General features: G+C 41.0%; 1 protein-coding gene and 1 long non-coding RNA gene across 2 annotated transcripts in view; one reads left to right on the forward strand and one right to left on the reverse strand.

The window, feature by feature from the left end:
• Positions 1-26,615, forward strand: part of LOC117521291 (collectin-12-like) — a 141,806-nt gene that overhangs the window by 61,986 nt on the left and 53,205 nt on the right. The window contains exons 5-10 of the mRNA XM_034182612.1: positions 4,171-5,214; positions 5,413-6,051; positions 6,158-6,300; positions 6,413-6,522; positions 6,657-6,799; positions 24,311-24,352. Of these exons, the coding sequence (XP_034038503.1) occupies positions 4,171-5,214; positions 5,413-6,051; positions 6,158-6,300; positions 6,413-6,522; positions 6,657-6,799; positions 24,311-24,352 (2,121 nt within the window). The remainder of the gene's footprint in view (positions 1-4,170; positions 5,215-5,412; positions 6,052-6,157; positions 6,301-6,412; positions 6,523-6,656; positions 6,800-24,310; positions 24,353-26,615) is intronic.
• Positions 20,240-20,654, reverse strand: LOC117521841. The gene is made up of 2 exons (XR_004564070.1): positions 20,545-20,654; positions 20,240-20,496 (listed from the first exon to the last, which is right to left on the reverse strand). It is a non-coding gene; the product is annotated as an uncharacterized LOC117521841 (long non-coding RNA).

The raw sequence follows: 26,615 nt of genomic DNA on the forward strand, positions 1-26,615 counted from the left end.
CCATTTTCCTCCTAAATTATATGACCCTAAGTTGAGCAATAGGTATCCAGCTGTCATTCTTTCAGTATTTTGTCCCATATGTCTCTACATTTGAAATGTGTATACAACCCCAATTCCAGTGAAGTTGGGACATTGTGTAAAATGTAAATAAAAACAGAATACAATGATTTGCAATTCCTCTTCAACCTATATTCAATTGAATACACCACAAAGACAAGATATATAATGTTCAAACTGATAGACTTTTTTTTGTTTTTGTGCAAATATTTGCTCATTTTGAAATGGATGCCTGGCTTTTGTCCACTCCTCCATATAGCTCTTCTCCAGATCTTTCAGGTTTCGAGATTTATTGAGTTCAGGTCTGGAGACTGGCTAGGCCACTCCAGGACCTTGAAATGCTTCTTACAGCGCCACTCCTTAGTTGCCCTGGCTGTGTGTTTGGGGTCATTGTCATACTAAAAGACCCAACCACAACCCATTTTCAATGCTCTTACTGAGGGAAGGAGGTTGTTTGCCAAAATATCCCGGTACATGACCCCATCCATCCTCCCTTCAATAAGGTGCAGTCGTCCTGTCCCCTTCGCAGAAAAGCACCCCCAAAAATCATGTTTCCTCCCCCATGCTTCACGGTTGGGACAGTGTTCTTGGGGTTGTTTTCATCCTCTAAACACGGCGAGTGGAGTTGATACCAAAAACCTCTTTGATACCAAAAAACCCTATTTTGGTCTCATCTGACCACATGACCTTCTCCCATGCCTTCTCTGGATCATCCAGATGGCCACTGGTGAACTTCAAATGGGCCTGGACATGTGCTGGCTTGAGCAGGGGGACCTTGCTGCCCTGCAGGATTTTAAACCATGATGGCGTTGGGTGTTACTCATGTAATCTTCACGACTGTGGTCCCAGCTCTCTTCAGGTCATTGACCAGGTCCGCCTGTGTTGTTCTGGACTTTCTCAGAATTACCCTTAGTCCACGAGATGAGATCTTGCATGGAGCCCCAGACTGAGTCAGACTGACAGTCATCTTGTGTTTCTTCCATTTTCTAATAATTACGCCAACAGTTGTTGTCTTCTCACCAAGCTGCTTGCCTGTTGTCCTGTAGCCCATCCCAGCCTTGTGCAGGTCTACACTTTTGTCCCTGGTGTCCTTAGACAGCTCTTTTGTCTTGGCCATGGTGGACAGGTTGGAGCGTGATTGATTGTGTAGACAGGTGTCTTTTGTAACGAGTTCGAACTGGTGCAATTAATACAGGTAAAGAGTGCAGAATAGGAGGGCTTCTTTAAGAAAAATGAACAGAATAGGTTTGTGAGAACCAGAATTCTTGCTGGTTGGTAGGTGATGAAATACTTATTTTGTACAATAAAATGCAAATGAATTATTTAAAAACCATACAATGTAATTTTCTGATTTTTTTAAATTCTGTCTCTCACAGTTGTAATGTATCTATGATAAAAATTACAGACCTCTCTCTCCATTCTTTGTAGGTGGGAAAACTTGCAAAATCAACAGTGGATCAAATACTTATTTGTCTCACCATGTATCACCCTGGTCAATGAAGGGTGAAGGGGATGCCATCTGGATTGGACACCAGTCCATCAGTCCATCACAATTTATTTTCCTAGCCAAGACCAGTACCCAGTTACAACTGGGTGGACAGGGTCAGAACAAACAGAAATTTAACAGCTGAGTAATTTAACCCTCTGAGGTCCATGGACTCACAGACAAGTCCAAATCAGTGTTTTGTTTTGTCTTTTTTCATGTTTCTGAACCCCTGAGTGTAAAGTCCAAATTCTGCTTTCTAGCCGCACTTTGTGCTAAGACTGAACACATGGTTTCATTGAGATCAAAGGTCAAAACAGGTTTCTAGACATGTTAAATAATTTCATGAAATAGAAGGTAAGAGATAAGATAAGACAAGATAAGATACGACTTTATTGATCTCACAATGGAGAAATTCACATGTTACATCAGCTCTTGCCTCAGTGGGTACTTATCAGAGCAGCGGGTTTCGTGTGTCATTCTCACAAATGAAGTGTTACCACGGTAACACTTCTGTTTTTTAGAAAGTATTCCTTTAGCATTTGTAAATCTGTACCTTTGAAATAATCAGACACCAAAATTAAGACCATATGAGCAGCAGTGTGCAACATACTTGCTATAACGCCCAATGAAACAGCCATACGAGGGCTGTCACTAAAGTATAGGTCCTTTTTATTTTTTCAAAAACTATATGGATTTCATTCATATAGTTTTTACATCAGACATGCTTGAACCCTCGTGCGCATGCGTGAGTTTTTCCACGCCTGTCGGTGACGTCATTCGCCTGTGAGCACTCCTTGTGGGAGGAGTCGTCCAGCCCCTCGTCGGAATTCCTTTGTCTGAGTAGTTGCTGAGAGACTGGCGCTTTGTTTGATCAAAATTTTTTCTAAACCTGTGAGGCACATCGAAGTGGACACGGTTCGAAAAATTAAGCTGGTTTTCGGTGAAAATTTTAACGGCTGATGAGAGATTTTGAGGTGATACTGTCGCTTTAAGGACTTCCCACGGTGTGAGACGTCGTGTAGCGCTCCCAGGCGCCATCGTCAGCCTGTTTCAAGAAGTTTCAGAAGAAGTCGGTTTCAGCATTTTATCCAGATATTCCACTGTTAAAGGAGATTTTTTTAATGAAAGACGTGTGGGCGGATTGCAGCGTCGGCTCGCAGCCGCCGCGACGCTCCGCCACAGGAAAAACACCTCTGTTGGAAGCCTTAAGGACAAGTTGGAACATGTCCAGCTGTTAAACAATTTCTCATATACTCACTCCACTGAAAGCCATCAAAAGCCGCCTGGATTTTACAAATGGTTATCAACACGGAGGTGTTTTTCCTGTGTCCCGACGCGTGGACCTGTCCGCACATCTTTCATTAAAAAAATCTCCTTTAACAGTGGAATATCCGGATAAAATGCTGAAACCGACTTCTGAAACTTCTCTGTTCTCTCACGACGTCCTGGATCAATAGAGCCTGAAATGTGGAGGTTTTCAGCTTGAAACAGGCTGACGACGGCGCCTGGGACCGCTGCACGACGTCCCGCACCGTGGGAAGTCCTTAAAGCGACAGTATCACCTCAAAATCTCTCATCAGCCGTTAAAATTTTCACCGAAAACCAGCTTAATTTTTCGAACCGTGTCCACTTCGATGTGCCTCACAGGTTTAGAAAAAATTTTGATCAAACAAAGCGCCAGTCTCTCAGCAACTTCTCAGACAAAGGAATTCCGACGAGGGGCTGGACGACTCCTCCCACAAGGAGTGCTCACAGGCGAATGACGTCACCGACAGGCGTGGAAAAACTCACGCATGCGCACGAGGGTTCAAGCATGTCTGACGTAAAAACATATGAATGAAATCCATATAGTTTTTGAAAAAAATAAAAAGGACCTATACTTTGACAGACCTCGTATATTAGCATATGCTATATAGCAAACCAATCTCATGCTATTTCCTGATGGTATCACAAAAAGTAAATAATCTATGGTTCGTGATATGGTCACAAAAATGTGGTGCCTTTCTTCATGTGAGCACGAATTCATTTCGTGACTGGAGCACAAAATGTGGGGTGTTGCTGGGAGTCTGAGTGGGGTTATGGTTAGGAGAAGGAAGAGGGAGAGGGTTAGGTTATGGTTAGCGTTGGCGTTAGCGGAAGGGGTAGGGTTACAAAAGATAAAATTAAAAAAAAACAGCGTTATGAAAATTTGACTCATTTTGTGATGGGAGCACAAAAGAAAAAATGGTGAGACTGAATGTTCAACACAATATTTTTCTTCTTCTTTATATCGTCACACTTGTGTGGGGGTTAACTGTTGAGCTAATTAGGGGTTCAGTGTCATGCCCAAGGACAGCCTGACACTTATCTGCTTCTGGGTATTGAACCCACCGTTGAATTAGTGGTCAACCCTGTTGACTGAGCTCTTGGTTTCCCTTTTGTTCACATTGAATTAATCTTCCTCTTTTGCATCTATCCTTCAATTGAATTATTTTAATTTGTCATTCACCAATATTCACCTGTATGTGGGTTATGAAATATCAGCAGCTGTGAGCAACTTTAAGACGTCTATAAAAAAAGTACATTTATGGATCTGACGTTTAGATTTTATTTTCTATTATTAAGGTTGCTTTGTGTCACTTTTTCAGATGATCAGGCAGGACAGAAGTCGGTTAATACTACAAGTGAAATCAAGACTTTCAAGTCAGACCTCCAGGCTTTAAAGAATGACATGAATGATATTGCCCTCAGGGCAACTAAAAACAGGGACATGCTGGATGAACTTCAGATCACAGGAGATGACATACAAAGCAGCCATGTCTCTTTACAAAGTTTTCTCGAAGGCAACACTGCCTCACTGCATGGGATAAACCAGTCCTTGGCCTCATACAGTGAAATGATTGATGACCTCCAGACAGACACTGCATGGCTTCAGTCAGAGTTGCAGAACCAGGTCAAACTGCAGAGTCAAACTGAGGTTGGCATCAACGCATTAAACATCACCCAGACCCAGCAACGCAATCTGCTCACCACACTCCAGAAAATGGTCGAGGACACAAGCCAGGCTGTGCAGAAACTGAAGAATGACTACCGTGGTCTACAGCAGGTATCCAGACAGATCCAAAGTGACTCAGAGTGGCTGAAGCAAAAGGTTCATAACATCCAGATTCTGGCAGCCAACAACACAGCACTGGCTCGTGCCAATGGAGACGCCCTGGATGATTTAGGGTCTCAGGTTACCTCACTGGCCAGCAAGATCCAGAACACATCAGCCCACACTGAGAGACTGGACCAGAGCTTGCGTGAACTGATGGACCGCCAAAGAGACCACGATAATGCTACATCATTTAAGTCTGACGAGATGGAATCACGATTAGATAGGCACGAGAATGACATTGACCGTGTGACGGGAAATTTTAGTTTCGCCGCACAGATCCTTGGTACAATCACCTCCGACCTGAACGGCTTGAGGTCCTGTGCCGAAACAGTGATGCATCATTCGGACTTCATTCTGGGACTCAACAGTAGTGTGACAGAGGTCAAGACTGATAGCAAAGAGCTGCGGACTCAACAAGAAGAGCTGTCAGCAAGACTGGACAAAGAAGTAAACAACCTCACGATGGTGATGAAGGAGATGACGCTGGTGGACTCCAAGCACTCAGAGCTCATCAGTAACTTCACCATCCTGCAGGGTAAGAATAAAAAAGATGCGTATTCTGCAAGTGTCTGCAAGTGATCATTTTAAGAGGTAAACGAAATCTTGCTTGTCGAAAACCTTAGTTTCTGATATATATAAAGAAAAGACCTCAACTGACCGCACACAACCACTGTCTTCTATTACTATTAAAGCTGGCTGCTGTTTTAATGACTGATCTGTTCGTATGTTTTAGGTCCACCCGGCCCAAGGGGCCCTCGGGGTGACAAGGGCCCCCAGGGTCCAGTGGGTTTGACAGGACATAAAGGTGATAAAGGAGACAAAGGTTTACAGGGTGTAGCTGGAAACAGAGGAGAGAAAGGTGCTCCTGGACTGCCAGGTTTGACTGGTTCAAAGGGTGCAGTTGGGCCCCAGGGACCTCCTGGGCCTAAAGGATCCAGGGGCAATGGAGGCCGGCCCGGAATACCTGGTGATAAAGGTGACCCTGGAGATGCTGGACTTCCTGGTATGGATGGACTACAAGGGCTGCCGGGGCCACCAGGGCCACAGGGCCTAAGAGGAGAAGCAGGGGCTGTAGGTTTGGAGGGGCCTCGTGGGCCTGTTGGACCCATTGGCCCACCTGGGCCTCCAGGGCTACCTGGACTTCCTGCACCTCCTCCTCCTCAACATCCACAGCCCACTAAGCTCCCTAAACTTCCTCAACATACCAACACACCTCAGCCTCCCAAACCGGAACTACCTGCACAAGATCATACCCCCAAACCAAAAGTTGGAGAACTTCCCAAAAAACCTGAACCTACCAAACTACCCGAACAAACACAAGGTTCTGTATCTCGGCAGGTTCAACTCCCTGTTAAGACTATGTCAACACCAGGTGAGGAAAATAAATCAACCTGATGTTGATATGCATGAGCAGGTGATCACAATTACAACGTACAAACCATATACACTCAAGATTTTTCCCCCTTCATTATTTTCAGCTTGCCCACCTGATTTGAGAGGTTTTGGAGACAGCTGTTATTACTTCTCCTCAGGAGCTCAGAGACTCAATTTTAATGAGGCCAATATGCTTTGCATCAACATGTCCTTTCATATGCTCATTATCAACAACATTGAAGAGCAGGTAGATCACGTTCAGACTTGGTGATGACTTCAGTACCATTATAGTCTCTGAATAAAACAGCTGAGATTCAGTTATGGACAAATCAAAGTATGTTCTTCACTTCCATCCATAGGAATTTGTGAGAAACCAGACAGCAGGAAAAGGTTACTTCTGGATGGGTCTCACTGACAGAGTGGAGGAAAACGTCTGGATGTGGGTTGACGGAACTTTACCCATTTTCACGTGAGTTAGCAAGCAGATTGTGCGGCAAATTAATGAACTATACATTGCTTTGTTTTGTTTGTATTCCTGATTAGAAATAAGTACATTTTGTATGGCTTGAACTTTGAAATGCATTTCCATGTGGTTGTGAACAGGAACTGGAAGCCCGGTCAGCCTGATAACTGGACTCACGGTCACGAAGATGGCGAGGATTGTGCCGGGCTCATTCATAATGCCAGCTGGAATGACTTCTACTGCACTGATCGTATTGGCTTCATCTGTGAAAGGCCGTCTGACTGTCAGTACCTTCTTTTAATCAAACTGATCCCGTAAAACTGTAAAATGTTCATGTACGCTCTTTCAATGTCGAATTTTTGGGGTGGAATCGTGCAACACATTTTCACTTCCAAGTCGTTACATTTAGATGCAAAACTATTTTTTGAATGAATGTCAATTGTCGGTGAATTGAGTAGCCCCTTCCTGTCGCTTAGTGACGTGCTGGGAAACGATAACCCTAGGCTCTTGCTTGCCTCTACTGGTGGTTGGCTCTCACTGCGGTGTTGTATCACTTCCTCTTCCGGAGCACAGCGGTGTTTTGCTGCATCTGTTAGCTGTTTAATCTGCGCAGTTAGATTGATCTAGTTACCTAGATAACGATTTGCTTCACAGTGTAATCTTCACGTGCCTTAACTAAAGCACTCCCTCTGCTGAATCACCTCTAAATTATTTACACATTATTCACTTTGTGTGTTTTTAGGAATCCGCTAGCTTAGCGCAGCTACTAGCTCTTAGCCGGTTTAGCATGGCGGCTTCTCCTGTCTCTCCCGCACTTTTCTGCTCTGGGTGTGAAATGTTTAGTTATTCCTCGGCCTCCTTTAGCAGTAATGGTACTTGTAATAAGTGTAGCTTATTCGTAGCTTTGGAGGCCAGGCTGGGCGAATTGGAGACTCGGCTCCGCACCGTGGAAAATTCTACAGCTAGCCAGGCCCCTGTAGTCGGTGCGGACCAAGGTAGCTTAGCCGCCGTTAGTTTCCCTCTGGCAGATCCCGAGCAGCCAGGAAAGCAGGCCGACTGGGTGACTGTGAGGAGGAAGCGTAGTCCTAAACAGAAGCCCCGTGTACACCGCCAACCCGTTCACATTTCTAACCATTTTTCCCCACTCAGCGACACACCCGCCGAGGATCAAACTCTGGTTATTGGCGACTCTGTTTTGAGAAATGTGAAGTTAGCGACACCAGCAACCATAGTCAATTGTCTTCCGGGGGCCAGAGCAGGCGACATTGAAGGAAATTTGAAACTGCTGGCTAAGGCTAAGCATAAATTTGGTAAGATTGTAATTCACGTCGGCAGTATTGACACCCGGTTACGCCAATCGGAGGTCACTAAAATTAACATTGAATCGTGTGTAACTTTGCAAAAACAATGTCGGACTCTGTAGTTTTCTCTGGGCCCCTCCCCAATCGGACCGGGAGTGACATGTTTAGCCGCATGTTCTCCTTGAATTGCTGGCTGTCTGAGTGGTGTCCAAAAAATGAGGTGGGCTTCATAGATAATTGGCAAAGCTTCTGGGGAAAACCTTGTCTTGTTAGGAGAGACGGCATCCATCCCACTTTGGATGGAGCAGCTCTCATTTCTAGAAATCTGGCCAATTTTCTTAAATCCTCCAAACCGTGACTATCCAGGGTTGGGACCAGGAAGCAGAGTTGTAGTCTTACACACCTCTCTGCAGCTTCTCTCCCCCTGCCATCCCCTCATTACCCCATCCCCGTAGAGACGGTGCCTGCTCCCAGACCACCAATAACCAGTAAAAATCAATTTAAGCATAAAAATTCAAAAAGAAAAAATAATATAGCACCTTCAACTGCACCACAGACTAAAACAGTTAAATGTGGTCTATTAAACATTAGGTCTCTCTCTTCTAAGTCCCTGTTGGTAAATGATATAATAATTGATCAACATATTGATTTATTCTGCCTTACAGAAACCTGGTTACAGCAGGATGAATATGTTAGTTTAAATGAGTCAACACCCCTGAGTCACACTAACTGTCAGAATGCTCGTAGCACGGGCCGAGGCGGAGGATTATCAGCAATCTTCCATTCCAGCTTATTAATTAATCAAAAACCCAGACAGAGCTTTAATTCATTTGAAAGCTTGACTCTTAGTCTTGTCCATCCAAATTGGAAGTCCCAAAAACCAGTTTTATTTGTTATTATCTATCGTCCACCTGGTCGTTACTGTGAGTTTCTCTGTGAATTTTCAGACCTTTTGTCTGACTTAGTGCTTAGCTCAGATAAGATAATTATAGTGGGCGATTTTAACATCCACACATGCTGAGAATGACAGCCTCAACACTGCATTTAATCTATTATTAGACTCTATTGGCTTTGCTCAAAATGTAAATGAGTCCACCCACCACTTTAATCATATCTTAGATCTTGTTCTGACTTATGGTATGGAAATAGAAGACTTAACAGTATTCCCTGAAAACTCCCTTCTGTCTGATCATTTCTTAATAACATTTACATTTACTCTGATGGACTACCCAGCAGTGGGGAATAAGTTTCATTACACTAGAAGTCTTTCAGAAAGCGCTGTAACTAGGTTTAAGGATATGATTCCTTCTTTATGTTCTCTAATGCCATATACCAACACAGTGCAGAGTAGCTACCTAAACTCTGTAAGTGAGATAGAGTATCTCGTCAATAGTTTTACATCCTCATTGAAGACAACTTTGGATGCTGTAGCTCCTCTGAAAAAGAGAGCTTTAAATCAGAAGTGCCTGACTCCGTGGTATAACTCACAAACTCGTAGCTTAAAGCAGATAACCCGTAAGTTGGAGAGGAAATGGCGTCTCACTAATTTAGAAGATCTTCATTTAGCCTGGAAAAAGAGTCTGTTGCTCTATAAAAAAAGCCCTCCGTAAAGCTAGGACATCTTACTACTCATCACTAATTGAAGAAAATAAGAACAACCCCAGGTTTCTTTTCAGCACTGTAGCCAGGCTGACAAAGAGTCAGAGCTCTATTGAGCTGAGTATTCCATTAACTTTAACTAGTAATGACCTCATGACTTTCTTTGCTAACAAAATTTTAACTATTAGAGAAAAAATTACTCATAACCATCCCAAAGACATATCGTTATCTTTGGCTGCTTTCAGTGATGCCGGTATTTGGTTAGACTCTTTCTCTCAGATTGTTCTGTCTGAGTTATTTTCATTAGTTACTTCATCCAAACCATCAACATGTCTATTAGACCCCATTCCTACCAGGCTGCTCAAGGAAGCCCTACCATTATTTAATGCTTCGATCTTAAATATGATCAATCTATCTTTGTTAGTTGGCTATATACCACAGGCTTTTAAGGTGGCAGTAATTAAACCATTACATACTTGACCCAGCTATCTTAGCTAATTATAGGCCAATCTCCAACCTTCCTTTTCTCTCAAAAATTCTTGAAAGGGTAATTGTAAAACAGCTAACTGATCATCTGCAGAGGAATGGTCTATTTGAAGAGTTTCAGTCAGGCTTTAGAATTCATCATAGTACAGAAAGAGCATTAGTGAAGGTTACAAATGATCTTCTTATGGCCTCAGACAGTGGACTCATCTCTGTGCTTGTTCTGTTAGACCTCAGTGCTGCTTTTGATACTGTTGACCATAAAATTTTATTACAGAGATTAGAGCATGCCATAGGTATTAAAGGCACTGCGCTGCGGTGGTTTGAATCATATTTGTCTAATAGATTACAATTTGTTCATGTAAATGGGGAATCTTCTTCACAGACTAAAGTTAATTATGGAGTTCCACAAGGCAGAAGACTGCCCCTCCCTGAGCCTGGTTCTGCTGGAGGTTTCTTCCTGTTAAAAGGGAGTTTTTCCTTCCCACTGTAGCCAAGTGCTTGCTCACAGGGGGTCGTTTTGACCGTTGGGGTTTTACATCATTATTGTATGGCCTTGCCTTACAATATAAAGCGCCTTGGGGCAACTGTTTGTTGTGATTTGGCGCTATATAAAAAAAAAATTGATTGATTGATTGAAATGGGGAATCTTCTTCACAGACTAAGGTTAATTATGGAGTTCCACAAGGTTCTGTGCTAGGACCAATTTTATTCACTTTATACATGCTTCCCTTAGGCAGTATTATTAGACGGTATTGCTTAAATTTTCATTGTTACACAGATGATACCCAGCTTTATCTATCCATGAAGCCAGAGGACACACACCAATTAGCTAAACTGCAGGATTGTCTTACAGACATAAAGACATGGATGACCTCTAATTTCCTGCTTTTAAACTCAGATAAAACTGAAGTTATTGTACTTGGCCCCACAAATCTTAGAAACATGGTGTCTAACCACATCCTTACTCTGGATGGCATTACCCTGACCTCTAGTAATACTGTGAGAAATCTTGGAGTCATTTTTGATCAGAATATGTCATTCAAAGCGCATATTAAACACATATGTAGGACTGCTTTTTTGCATTTACGCAATATCTCTGAAATTAGAAAGGTCTTGTCTCAGAGTGATGCTGAAAAACTAATTCATGCATTTATTTCCTCTAGGCTGGACTATTGTAATTCATTATTATCAGGTTGTCCTAAAAGTTCCCTGAAAAGCCTTCAGTTAATTCAAAATGCTGCAGCTAGAGTACTAACGGGGACTAGAAGGAGAGAGCATATCTCACCCATATTGGCCTCTCTTCATTGGCTTCATGTTAATTCTAGAATATAATTTAAAATTCTTCTTCTTACTTATAAGGTTTTGAATAATCAGGTCCCATCTTATCTTAGGGACCTCGTAGTACCATATCACCCCAATAGAGCACTTCGCTCTCAGACTGCAGGCTTACTTGTAGTTCCTGGGGTTTGTAAGAGTAGAATGGGAGGCAGAGCCTTCAGCTTTCAGGCTCCTCTCCTGTGGAACCAGCTCCCAATTCGGATCAGGGAGACAGACACCCTCTCTACTTTTAAGATTAGGCTTAAAACTTTCCTTTTTGCTAAAGCTTATAGTTAGGGCTGGATCAGGTGACCCTGAACCATCCCTTAGTTATGCTGCTATAGACTTAGACTGCTGGGGGGTTCCCATGATGCACTGAGTGTTTCTTTCTCTTTTTGCTCTGTATGCACCACTCTGCATTTAATCATTAATGATTGATCTCTGCTCCCCTCCACAGCATGTCTTTTTCTTGGTTCTCTCCCTCAGCCCCAACCAGTCCCAGCAGAAGACTGCCCCTCCCTGAGCCTGGTTCTGCTGGAGGTTTCTTCCTGTTAAAAGGGAGTTTTTCCTTCCCACTGTCGCCAAGTGCTTGCTCACAGGGGGTCGTTTTGACCGTTGGGGTTTTTAAGTAATTATTGTATGGCCTTGCCTTACAATATAAAGCGCCTTGGGGCAACTGTTTGTTGTGATTTGGCGCTATATAAATATAAATAAATAAAATAAATAAATAAATAAATCATAACCCAAAGATTGATGAATTTTCTCTGATAATGTATAAGTCAAACATTACTTCTGACACTGCTGTAAATAAACGTGCTTCCTCACACTAAATGTCACTAAATCACACAAAGGTGCTGCCTAATTCATCAGGGTCTGAATAGTCTGGGATTATTTGATTAAAATTTGAAGAAAATCTGAGACAAAGTGTGTGAGGTAGCAAAATTAGCAGCGTGAGCAAAATTCGACCACAAAATGCTTTTTTCAGATTTCAGAGGTTTCTCCCACAATAACTGTTTACCACAGATATGCCAAATTTACATATTTCATAGCCAGTATAGCTGGCATTAAGGAGCCAAGAAATGGAGAGGCTTCTTTGAGTGTAATAGTATGCTTCAGTGTCTCAAACATAGGTGCTCGCAATAGTCAGTGTAAAATTTTCCATCGTTTGAGCATACATAAACTTCACAGTTTAGTGTCAATGTCTGTTGTTTTGCTATAGTCCAAGTCTGGGTGTCCATGACAACTGCAACAGAAAATGTCAGGCCTCTAAGTCCATTATTTGCTGAGATATTCTACCTTGAACATGGCTCCAGAAATGACGGCCATAATTTTTGCCAAAAAAAAGGCAGACCCCATGCACACTAAATTGGCCATATCTCAGAAACTACTTGGCCCACAGGCCTCAAACTTCAGATTTGTTGTTTTGAATAGTCTGGGAATATTTCATTAAACTTTGAAGAAAATCTGAGACAAAGTGCGTGAGGCCCTCATTGAATTGACATGGAATGACCCTAACTCAAACTGTTAGCAGCCATTATGGATTACACATGGTGGAAGGGTGGTATGTTAATCCAAGATAAAGTGGTTAGAATTTGTACTAAGTTGTCACCAAGAACCCTTTTTTTTTGTTACAGTAACACTGAATCACGATTAAAAAATTTACATGAGTTAGGGTTGTTGCCCATGGTATAGTTCTTATTGTTCTCTCTGTACATATTCCAAATTTTCCAGTTTTACCAGAAAAGTAATTAGGGAATAACCCTGCTGTGTCTGATGATTTGCGGATGTTAATGCTGGATTTTACGGTTGCAAACACGTCCCCAGTAAAACACATATTTGCGACCATAATCCAGCATTAACAAATCATCAGACACAAGGGGGTTATTCCCAGTGGTGGGCACAGTTACGATAATCCGATAACAGATAATTATCGAAGATAATGTTTTCATTATCGGATTATCTTTTTAGATAACTTTAAAAACCATTATCGGACCAATTATCTTCCAATTAGTTTTTGTCCGATAAAGGGCCTTGGGGCAACTGTTTGTTGTGATTTGGCGCTATATAAAAAAAATTGATTGATTGATTGATTGATAACTTTTAGACCGATAAACAAAGTAAACAAAGCTGAACAGCAACAAGCATTTTTAAAATCAGTTCAGCACCTACCTGTTAAAAGTTTTGTAACAGATGTACAGTTTTACCCTCTGCAAACAGAAGAGCGCTGCTTCTATGAAAAACATCTCTATCCTCTGCAGACAAAAAAAAAAAAATCATTTCCTTTAACACCATACTATTTTTTTTTTTTTTTTTTTTTTTTACAAATTAAGTTTAAAAACAAAACAACAGCAAAAAAAAAAAAAAACAAAAAAAAACATTACAAGACAGCTCTGCAGTGTTTGCACAGGCACAGTGCGGGCAGTTGGATGCTTGTAGCTTTTCAGCAGCAGGATAACCTCATGACGGCCGACCAGAATAATATCAAACAGGTTTGATTTTCATTTGACCATACGCCATACAATCGGAGATCAGGAGGTGGTCGACAGATGTTAAACTCAGCTTGTTACTCCATGTACACTCCATGATGCAGGATGCGTGATTAACCTGAAACTCCGTCCAAAAAATTCTCGCAAGAATGAAAAATCATCTGGAAAAGGGCCAAAACTCGCACAGTGTAAAGCCAACATTTATGTAGACAGTATTGAGTGCACGTTTTACAACATCAAACGTGCACACGGCACTAACAAATTGAGCGCACATTCTCTCCACATGCAAAACATTTTGCGATGACACTTCCAGAGCTCCATAAAAAAATGCCTGTTTTTACAAATAAAAATGGAATATTTTACAAAACCACATTTACCTGTAAACACCAACACACGACACACGTCACATTAACGTGTTGGTTTACATAATGAATGACTGAACCAATCAGTATTTAGCAGAGGCACTTTTACCCAGAATCCTTTGCGATCTGTCTGTGTTTGTTACAAAACCTCAGAATTAGTGCATTACTCAACATTAAAAGATATATGTGTTGGGGAAAGTGTAGTGACACAGACCCACAACAGGGGGCGCAAATGAACAGTCAATAGATGAGCCAAAAGGTAACAATTTTAATGTTGTGAATGTGCACAACGATTATACAGACAATCACAGAATTGGATAGCAGTCAATACACCAAGGTGACGTGTGGGCAGGCTCGAGGATAGAAGACGTCTGTCCCAAGAAGAGCCGGAACCACACGATCTCCACCGCCACACAACCCGGAGAATACTGGAGCCGCCAAGTCCCGAATTCCCAGGTGATCACCATCCCCGACTGTCAGATCTGGTACTGCTGGCGAGGAGCACAAACAGTGAGATGTGGGTGTGTGCACACCCAGTAACAAAAACAGTCAGAAGGTGGAAAGTCACCTCCACCTCTAATCACACACTCGTGCAGCTCCTGTCTAACCACTTATCTGGTTTGGGTGTGAAGCGAAGCCGTCGCTGTTCACACCAAACGCCAATCCACGGATAATGAAACGCCACAGGAATACAGCTGCAAAGAAGTTCAGGTTATTATTCAATGATTTAGGTCAGCAGAGAAAAGTACCTTCACAGGTAGATGATATCTTGGCAGCGAGGTGGAGATGACATCCGACTTTTATGGAGTGATGAAATGAAGATGGGTGACAGCTGTCATGAGTTGATGTGTGACAGCTGTCACTCCCGGTTGTGTCCGTGGCGGCAGCGCCCTCTCGTGCCTGAAGCCCGCACTTCAGGCAGGGCGCCTTCTGGTGATGGGCCAGCAGTACCTCCTCTTCTGACGGCCCACACAACAATATGTTATATTTTACCTTTGTACAAATGACAGAATTGACATTAATGGAGTTATTCTATCGGTATTAATGTTATTTATAAATCAAAACCATAAATCAGCATGACTTTATTTTTCAAAACCTCCGCCTGACCGGAGCATTATGACTGATAGAGAGTTGGGCTTTATGGCTGCTTTCAGAGTGCCTCTGTGCTGGAAGCTGTGTAGTAAACAAGAGCTTCCAGTAGGGGCAAGATGTTTAAAGACAAAAGTGTGGCCTCATTGTTTGGGTCTGTTGTTACTTTTAATTCTAGTAGAAGCCATTGTGGCGTTAAAACTCAAATTCAATTTATTAGTATTTGCAAATGTACCAGAGACAATATTGGAATTTATCAGTTATCTGTAACTTCCGATACATTTTTTGGGTGGTTTATCATTTTATCTTTATCAAAGATAACTTTTCAGTTATCTGATTATCTGTTATCGAAGTTAATTTTTTGGTTATCTGTGCCCACCACTGGTTATTCCCATTCTAATCCAGTTCCATCACTTGCACGGTTTACTTTTCTGTAAGTAATTCGACCTGGATCCATGTTTTCGGTGAAGCTTACCATAGCAACAGCGTCTTCATGCCAAACTGGAAATTCTGTGAGCAGACCCACAGATTTCTCCATCATGTCAACTGCATTGAGTAATTCTGTATCAGAATCCACATCATTTTGGTATCGTCGTCGCTCCGCCAGTTTCTCTCGTGCTCAGCTGACAACACCATTATTGACATCTGCATAGCAACGCGCATGGTCAGGGAGCGGAGTAATACATCAACCGTGAAACAGTCGAATATTTTGCCATCAGCGCGATATTTTATAGTCTTATCTCACACAATTAACCAATCGTATTTGCGGAACAAATGTAATTGGATTAGAATTATGCTTTTTAAGCAATTGGTGTTGTTAGGTCTATTTTGTTGTGTATTCTGTAGATAACTTAGGCTGTAAACCGATACCATTTGTCCATTTATCTTCATTCTTCAGTAGTCACAATTGATTGTGCAAGAGCACAAATTTTGTATAACAACATTGCATTGTGTATTTTGTGTGTCTGTGTGCTACAGCTTCACAACGCATTTGTTCAAAATCTGATTTGTAAGAAGTCAATATTTAACTTTTTTTTTTTTTTAAACCTGTGCATTGTCATCGGATCACAATGTAAGAACTTCTCGACAGAACTAAAGTGTATCATTTGAAATATTTCTTGTTCTCTTTGCAGTGAAAGTTCCTGCCTCATAGCATTCAACAGTGACGGTGTGAACTGTCTGAAGGAAAAGAAGAAAGGAACAAGAATGAACGAAGTACAAGAGGAGAGGCTGTGTTACTCAAAGGCTCTGATGATGCCATAGTGGTCCAGAATTGTAGAGACGTGGACTAACTAAAAAGCACTTTACATTAGTACAGTGCAAAGACAGAACATGCACAGATCTGACTGTCGCATTGGTTTGGAATTTGTACTGAAGGAAACATAAGAATGTACTCATTTAATCGGGCTATACTAAAAGATTATTTAGTACACCCACAGTTGTACAGGTGTAGTTGTAAATAGTATTTTTTCAGAGACCGTGTTGGTTGGGATTATTTTTCCTCTTCTTTTATGACAATTATGACAAAGTATGTTGTTCATGAAAGAGATTACCATCCATGGACCCACAGCCATTTTTGACTTCTTCTGTGCCATTGAAGAGGACAAAACAATACTTACAATCTAGCCTCAGTATCCCAAAAAATGTATGGTGGCCATTCCAGAATGGCAGCCAGATTATGGTTGATTAAAGACTACACAGAGGTCAAAATCTGAAAATGCTCCATTCATGTTACATTGACCCCTACTTGGCTATAGATAGCTCTACTGGAAGGCCACCATACATTTATGTGTGATATTACCGTACTCACTTGCCGCTTTATTAGGTACACGTTCCTAGTACTGGGTTGGATCCCGTTTTGCCTTCAGAACTGCTTTAATTCTTCATGGCATAGATTCAACAAGGTGTTGGAAACATTCCTCAGAGAAGTTGGTCCATATTGACTTGATGGCATCACGCAGTCGTCCATTCAACCAGTCTGCCCATTCTCCTCTGACTTCTGACATCAACAAGGCATTTTTATCCACACAACTATATCTTCTCTTTATCAGAGCAAACTCTAAAGATGGATGTGTGTGAAACTCCCAGTCGATCAGCAGTTTCTGAAATACTCGGACCAGCCCATCAGGCACCAACAACCACGCCACGTACAAAGTCACTTAAATTCCCTTTCTTCCCATTCTGATGCTCGATTTGAACTTCAGCAAGTCGTCTTTACCACGTCTAGATGCCTTGAGTTGCTATGACAATGAACGCAGTTTCAGCATACAACTGCAACGCACTTCCATAAAATGGTGTAATTTTCATTCTGTTCAAACTGAAGTATGTTCATATATATATATATATATATATATATATATATATATATATATATATATAAAATACAAATAATGGATGGAAAGTTATATTGGACGAGGAGTAGCCTCGTCCAATATAACTTTTCAATATAACTTTTCTTCATCCAATAGTTCTCTATGTTGGATGACTTGCCATCCATCAATTATGTTCTCCACCCCCCTCCCAAATTAAGCAAACAACAGAGTCAAGTAAATTAGATCAATTTATTTTGTTGTGAACAGCATATGAATGCTTCTAAAACATCAGTAGTGTGCTTGACTACCTTCTTAGTGTTTTTGGCATCCTTGGAGTTCAATATTTCCACCAGTTCCTTTTCTGTGAACTCAGCAAACCTCGCTGGCGGACAATTTTCTGCTGTTGCTGACATTTGTTGCCATTTTTTCAACCAGCGTCTGTCAGCTAGTTCCTGACCTTCATATGCCACGCTCTGATTGGCTAGCTGTTTGCAGTAAGCTCTAACGCTATTGGTCAGTGGGAACTGATCCAATATAACTTTTGGTCCTAGCCTTTTTGGATCCTTTTGGATCCAACATAACTTTCTGGCACTAAGCATGCCAAAATACAGGTAAATGATGGACAGTAAGGCTAATCTGTGATTGGCTATGGCAATCTGAGTGGAGAACACACAGACACACACACACACACATATACATATATATATATATATATATATATATATATATATATATATATACTGCATCCAGAAAGTATTCACTTTTTTCAAATTTTTTATGTTACAGCCTTTTTCCAAAATGGATGAAATTATTTTTTTCTTCAAAATTCTACCCATAATGAAAATATGAAAAAGTGTGTGTGTGTGTGTGTGTGTGTGTGTGTGTGTGTGTGTGTGTGTGTGTGTGTGTGTGTGTGTGTGTGTGTGTGTGGTGGGGGGGGGGTGGAGTTGATATTTTTGCATATTTATTAAAAAACAAACAAACAAACAAAGAAATTGTGTGTACATAAGTATTCACAGCCTTTGCTGTGAAGCTCAAAGATGAGCTCAGGTGCATCGTATTTCCACTGATCATCCTTGAGATGTTTCTACAGCTTAATTGGAGTCCACCTGGGGTAAATTCAGTTGATTGGACTTGCTTTGGAAAGACACACATCTGTCTGCATATAAGGTCCCACAGTTGACAGTACATGTCAGAGCACAAACCAAGCATGAAGTCAAAGGAATGGTCTGTAGACCTCCGAGACAGGATTCTGTCTGGAAGCACAAATCTGGGAAAGGGTACAGAAACATTTCTGTTGCTTTGAAGGTCCCAGTGAGCACAGTGGCCTTCATCATCCATAAATGGAAGATGTTCGGATCCACCAAGACTCTTCCTAGAGCTGGCCGGCCATCTAGACTGAGTGATTGGGGGAAAGGGCCTTAGTCAGGGAGGTGACCAAGAGCCTGATGGTCACTCTGTCAGAGCTCCAGCATTCCTGTGTGGAGAGAGGAGAACCTTCTCGAAGGACAACCATCTCTGCAGCAATCCACCGATCAGGCCTGTATGGTAGAGTGGCCAGACGCAGCGATGAGACGAAGTCACTGTCAAGTCATTCTCAAATCATCAATCTGCAAGTCCCAAGTGAAGTCTCAAGTCAGCTTGCAAACAATTGGTGGTCATTATGACTTGAGACTTGATTTGGGACTGGCAGATTCATGACTTGAGAGTGACTTGATGGTGACTTCGTCCTACCTCTGGCCAGACGGACGCCACTGCTTAGTAAAAGGCACAGGGCAGCCCATCTGGACTTTGTGAAAAAGGCACCTGAAGGACTCTTAGACCATTAAAAACAAAATTCTCTGGTCTGATGAGACAAAGATTGAACTCTTTGGCATGAATGCCAGGCGTCATGTTTGGGGAAACCATGCACCATCCCTACAGTGAAGAATAGTGGTGGCAGCATCATGCTGTGGGGATGTTTTTCAGCAGCAGGAACTGGGAGACTAGTCAGGATTGAGGGAAAGATGAATGCAGCAATGTACAGAGACATCCTGGATGAAAACCTGCTCCAGAGCTCTCTTGACCTCAGACCATCATTCAGCAGGACAATGACCCAAAGCACACAGCCAAGATATCAAAGGAGTGGCTTCAGGACAACTCTGTGAATGTCCTTGAGTGGCCCAGCCAGAGCCCAGACCTGAATCTGATTGAACATCTCTGGAGAGATCTGAAAATGGCTGTGCACCAACGATCCCCATCCAACCTGATGGAGCTTGAGAGGTGCTGCAAAGAGGAATGGACAAAACTGCCAAAAGATATGTGCACCAAGCTTGTGGCATCATATTCAAGAAGACTTGAGGCTGTAATTGCTGCCAAAGGTGCATCAACAAAGTATTGAGCAAAGGGTGTGAATACTTACATACTTATGATTTCTTAGTTTTAATATTTTTTTTAAATAAATTTGCAAAACTTAAAAAAAAAAAAAAAAACTTTTTCATGTTGTCATTATGGGCTGTTTTGAGTAGAATTTTGAGGGGAAAAAATAAAATTATTTCATTTTGGAATAAAGCTGTAACATAACAAAATGTGTTAAAAGTGAAGCTCTGTGAATACTTTTTGGATGCACGGTGTGTGAATATAAATATATATATATGTGTGTGTGTGTGTGTGTGTGTGTGTGTGTGTGTGTGTGTTAAATCACTGTTTCTCTTTTGTGGATACATTTTTAACAGACTTTAAAACAGCTACAAATTTCTATATGACACATTAACAGTCCGTAAATTTTAAAGGTAGACATCATAATGGAATTTATTTGATGACATCTTAAACAAATTGTCAAAATAATTCATTCGCATCATTTCTATAATCACTTTATTTTCTTTATATTATTACTGTGTTTAAGGTCTGTAATCTGTAGTCAGTTTTAAGGCTGATTGAAGCCATAATTAAATATTCCTATGGATCACAGAACACATCACAAAATGAATCAACATTAATTTTTGAGATTTGTCATGCAAAAAGTCCAAATATCACATGGTTCCAACATCTTAGATGTGTGGATTTGCTGCTTTTCTTTGTTGTATGTCACTGTAACATGTAGCTGATTGCTTTAGACAATTAAGCAGACAAAGCAAAGCATATAAAGACATTATCTTTAACACTTTGAACAGAAAATATAATCAACAGTTTAAATTATAAAGGAAAGTCAATATTTTCAGACCTTCAATACTTAATGGAGAATATGGATTAAATGTTTCTTAAAATCACATATTCAATGGTTTATGTTTATTTTCCTGGTTTGTGATGCACTTTGTAACAACTGTTTCTGAAAGTGCTCTACAAATAAAATTGTGAATATACATCCACAGCCTTTTATTCTTCTGTTCATTTTCAGTCCTTTATTATTAAAGAGGTAGTAAGAACACTACTTTTAACATAAATGTATGTGTTTTTGTCATGATTTGCCTGTATCTTGGCGTATGTTATGCTCTATCTATCCCTTGTCTGTGTCTTTGTTCCCCTGCTTAGATCCACTATCTTTAATTTTCTGTCACTGGTTGGTTTTACCTATTTGTTATACCTTTCCCACATTGTGAGTTCTATTCTAATTTTCTTGTTGATCGCTTTTCAGGTTTTTCATTTGTGTTGTTGTTCACTGTTGGTGTTTCTGTCACAGATTTCTCTTGCTCTCTGTCTTCCATCATCTTTGTCTCATTCTACCACGCCCCCTTCCTGTATGTTCTCCACACCTGTGTCTCATTTTGTTAATTACCTCCTGTGTTATTTAAGCCTTGTGTGTTTTGTTGGCCTTTGCTAAGTCGTCTTGTTTGCCAAGCTGTGTTTTTGACCTTGCTGTGTGTTTTTTGGATTTAGCCTTTGTCTCTGCCCTTGAACCTTGGTGCTCTTATTTTTTGACCTTTGCTTGTTTTTGGACCACACCTCTATCTCACAGTTGTAATCGCTGCACCACTGATTGCCTGTGTCCTAAATCTCTGCCTAAAACTCATTTTGATTATCTCACTTCCTCAGCCTGTGAGTCGGCATTTTGTGTCCACCTTCTATTCAGTGGCTCGCCATCTTGCACCATGACAGTTTTGGTGACTGGCTTGATTAGAATCCACTATGTGTACTTATTTTTAATCCAGATGTGCTGGATAACACCTTTGACACACCCATCAAATGAGACAAAACATACCTCAATTTGAGAACTTTTGGTGAAAATAAGATGGGCTGAATCCAAAAACCAACTAAGAGTTGTGCTTCTGCCCTTATGGGAAATTTACTTGAATAGGTACATAAAGATATATTCACACACCTCCCTTTTGGTTGAATTCTTTGATATATAAATTACTGAAATCATGGCATAGCAAATTTCTGGGTCTGTAGAATGCCGCACAGTGATGGCAATTTCGAAGCCTCATGAACCAATGAGCCACTGCAACACAACTGGCTGAAAATCGACACACTGCTTCGACGCGTTTGATACAGTGTGAAGGGTGACATCAGCTGGATTGCTTTGAGAATGACCTTGAGCGAGTGCCCTGACAAATGTTTGCATTAATTCATGACTGATGTGGTTTGTTCTTGAAAAATAATAATAATAAAAGAAAATGTCATATGTATTATTGTGTTTTCTTAATGTAATAAATAGTCCCTACAGATGCACACATAATGGTTATGAAAGCCTTTATTGTAGAATATATGTAGATTTGTGTTATCATTCCATGTGACGGGAAAAGTGAGAAAGACATGTGCTTCTGCAACTGGTGCTTATGTTGCTGGAATTTGAAAATTAGAATAGAGGGGATAGGAGACGGTGATTGTGCAACTTTCAACAATTTTTATTCCAAAAAGAATAATTTCAACATTGCTGGGCTTTAATCGGCTCCTTTTCTGCCTCACCACCTCTCCAGCTTTGGAGAAGACCCGCTGCAAGGCACTGATGTTGCTGGCATCGACAAATATTTTTTTCCATTCTCTGTAAATTGGGATAGACTGCGACTTGTATCACCCAGTATTTGAGCCGGTCTTCTCTGGAGGTGGGCATATGTTGGGTCAAACCTTTGTAGTAAAGCCCTGAAGGCTTTGCTCTCCACTATTTGGATGGTTGTGCATTTTCCACAACATAGTCCACCAGTGCCTCATCCAAATCAGCTTGTCTGCCTTTAATGGAAATATAGTATGACATGCTGAGCTATTTTTGTTTATGAGTATGTTTTAATCTTTGTATGAATGGATGCCTGCTGTGTGTGTGTGTGTGTGTGTGTGTCTGTTAGATCCTATGTGTATGTACTAAATGAACTCTAAACTAGACCTAAATATAAACTAATGCTTTCCTTGGCTACGATTCACGTGGTAATTGGCAATAACAGTGTCGCTAGCAATCTCCTCCCCTCAAAACCCATGGTTTGAGCTGCCATTCAGATCTCATTTAAATACTTGGCGGGTCGTATTGACACGCCCAGATTATGTGAAGCTCGACACGTGTTGTTACGTAAAGAGGCCTTGCTCGCAGTGGTCACGTGATGGGGGCGTGCTCGAAACGCTGCTCACTGACACTTCACACTTCTGGTTCAAAAAGCTCAATGCTGTGTCGAGCAGACTGACTCGAGCTTAACACTTATCACTAATGCAGCATATCTGTCTTGATGTCAGTCCACAATGTCGCACATTGATGTCAAGGAAATCTTTTTGTGTGTGTTTTTTTTTTTTTTTTTTTTTTTTTTTTTTTTTTTTTTTTTTTTTTTTTTTTTTTTTTGGCCCACTGGGCAGGGCAACTTTTACTTATTTTTCCTTTTTTATTTATTACCTCCGCCAAGGAGGTTATGTTTTCGGTCGCGTTTGTTTGTTTGTTTGTTGGTTAGCAGGATTACTCAAAAAATCCTCAACAGATTTCAATGAATTTTTTTTTTTTTTTTTTTTTTTTTTTTTTACCAGGGGTGTATCTTGGCCTAACTTAAGTCATTCAATTTTGGTAATGATCCGGATCCAGTAATTTATTTTTTTTAAGCATTCTTTATCATTGCAGGATAGGGCCAATTTCAACATTTTTGCATCTAACTTCATGAAGACGGGTCACAAAGGCTGAACAAAAATTAAGTTACGACACAACAATAATTGAGCATTTGTTTCTCCTCATTGAATAAACTTATTAAAAAATTAAAAAAAAAACTTGTGTAGTTCATGCAGTTTCTCTTTATAAATACATTTGCTGAAGATCTAAGGGTTTAACCACTGAATCTGAAACATGACGGTAAATGCGTGAAATGACGTGGAATAAGTCTCTTTGCCAAAAGGTATTCCATGTGACGTCAGTGACCCTATGGCCTTGGCGCAGGTTTGCGCTCTCCGAGTGCTTCTAGTTTTGCTTGAAACTTTTTTTAAACGTAACATGTCACATAAATAATCATTAATCTGTGTTTCTTTTTTTAAAAAATATTTATTTTGTAAACTCCATTTCTTACCTCAGACTGTCGACAATGCAGAAAGCACGACGTCATTTGACGAATCACATGATGACACTTTTTTTTATTTATTTATAAATAATTATAAAGCAGTGTATTATAGTTTACGATGCTGGTACAGGATCAACAAGCAGACGTATTAATAATGTTTTGCGTGTGTTTGTGTTTCTGCATGAATTAGCAGGCCGCTGAGAAAAACAGATTTATAAAGACAGACGGACTCTGCGTTTGTTACCCACAATGCTCCGCGCAGCTGCCGATGAAGGAGTGACTGTGTAGAATCAGCTGTAGCACCGTTTGATATTCCACAAATTGACATTACTATGCATTTTTTCTGCATGAAATAAAACGAAGGAGGTAACGAAAATAGAAGGTGCCGGCGACATTTGTTGTGAGCAATGCCTCTTTTCACGACCAACCCTTTTGACCAAGATGTTGGTGAGTACATTGACAACTGGAAGGCTAGCTGTCGGATGCTAAAGTGTTTAGCTGTGACCACTTTGTGTTAGCTGTACACATCCCCGAGGCGATAACTCGCGAATGTCACAGAGAAAACACGGTCCTGGAATTTATAAATACTTTAAATGTTTTGTCTGTGTCTCTTGAGTGTCACATGAGTTAAATAGCTCAGGTAGCTAATTACAGCTAGCTATAGCCAGCAGGAAGGTAGCACAACACAACTACAAAGGTATGATAACATCCACAGGATTTGCTTTGCAAAGCTAATGTGGCTTTGATTAGTTTGTTTTTTCCACCCCACGTTAATAGCGGGGGAGATCAGTTCTATTATTTGATTTAACTGTCGGGGAGGGGGTCTGAGACACGCTTTATCCCCTATTTACAATGGGGTACTCAGGTCAAAGCAGTTTCAGTCTGTTGTTCATGGTAATGAGTCATTCACGTCATCAGCAGAGTCGTCAAGGGAGCCATCAGGAGAGGGACAGCTGCCCTGTCATTAGGAGGGTGTTAACTAGAGCACAATAGGTGCTAATTAGAGCTATTGTTTAGTCACCAGCCTATAGCAGTCTGCCTCTCGGTAGGAGGGGTCTGGTTAGGTTTAAAACTCCAGCTTTTGTGACTTCTTGATTATTCTTCTCTACAAGAGTCAAGACAGAAGTCAGACCACCAGAGCAAGAATTTTAGCTGAGGAAGCTTCTGCGATTTGAAGCGAAACGTCCTCTCGTCAAGCAACCCAGTCCAGTCGAAGATTCAAGCTTCTCTACTATGCTGAACATATATAGCCAATTTTATTTTTCCTTTGTACACCACTGCAGTGGAGCTGAAATGAAACAATCAAGATATTGTTGTGTAGACTTCTTTTAAGAGGTTGTCATAAAATGTCACACTAACGTTTTAGATATTACAGCAGTTTTTATGAATAGCCCCTGAATTTTGAGAGGCCATACACAATTGTACAAACTAAATATAAGGATTATTGTTGATACACATCATCCCTTTTTACAACCAGTTTCATGCAAGAATTGCAATTGAAAGCCTACACTACAAATTTTATTTCAAAATAAACTCTGTACAGGGATCAAATGACACCAATTGGGCAGCACAGTTTTCTTTGAGGGTGGGTGCTAAAGGAGTAAAATACGGCGTAATTTCTCTACTTCCTGGGACAGAAACACGGCACTTTGAATTTTTCGGCAAATTGCACACAAAGTGAAAATGCAAAGAAAAAGTGACTATGTGGTGGAAAGTGGACATGTGTTGCAGTTTGTCTATGACCTGGAGGTCAAACGTGTCGAGGCAGTTGTGCAGGCGAAAGAATGTTAGCTGTGTAGGCTAACACTTACCGACGCGACCGCTCCCATTTGCCTCATTTTCCCTTCTGATGATGGAAAGACAAGAAATGGCGGTGGCCTAGTTAGGGCGCTTTTGCATAGGTAGCGCTGTTTACATTAAGAACGCGATATTTGGCGATTTTTCATTTGGCTATATCGCTGCTTTTTGATATGAATAGCAGAGATACAGAGGAACATAACAAAACAAGTTTCACTGAAATCTGTAGGGGGCCCACCGAGAGATGGCCAAATATCGCGTTCTTAACATAAAGCGGGCCACCTATGCAAAAGCGCCTTAACTAAGCCACCACCATTTATGCAAATTTGGAAAGAACTTGTCCCAGTGTATCCAAATATGCATAAATGAGCAAGGCTTATTCAGGGCGCAGGCCCTGGGAGGGTCCCAAATGACTTGAAGCGCCACCTATAGGCAGTGCCCTCAGTTAGCCTTGAAAAGTATAACACTAAATGGGAGAACTCCATCCATACATCTATATACCATAAGATCAATGAGGCTTACTGAGCACGCACAAAAATATTCAAAGGTCATAATCTACATTTTGATTATGGCACTGTTTTGGCCCCTTTAACCTCTACCCTAAAAAGGGCCGTAATTTTCTGCCCAAAGGGATGTTTGGATTAAAAAAAAACAATTTTTGTCTTTGGACAATATATCTTCACCTAAAAAGAGCTTCAGTGGCCTACTGAAACATGATATATCACCACCTTCTGTAAACCATTCCACAGTTACAGACTATGGCTCTTAAATCCCACAGATCGATTCATAGTTCGGTTGAGCATAAAGTCGCTGCACCTGTTTGACACTCTTGGTCTGGTGCCAAAGCTCAATTTTTGTTTGCTGTATTATGGTTAATCTTGGCATTTTCCTGAGTCTGGCTTGGCATCAACAT

The sequence above is a fragment of the Thalassophryne amazonica genome, chromosome 12 (assembly GCF_902500255.1).
Source record: "Thalassophryne amazonica chromosome 12, fThaAma1.1, whole genome shotgun sequence".
Classification (NCBI taxonomy): Eukaryota; Metazoa; Chordata; class Actinopteri; order Batrachoidiformes; family Batrachoididae; genus Thalassophryne; species Thalassophryne amazonica.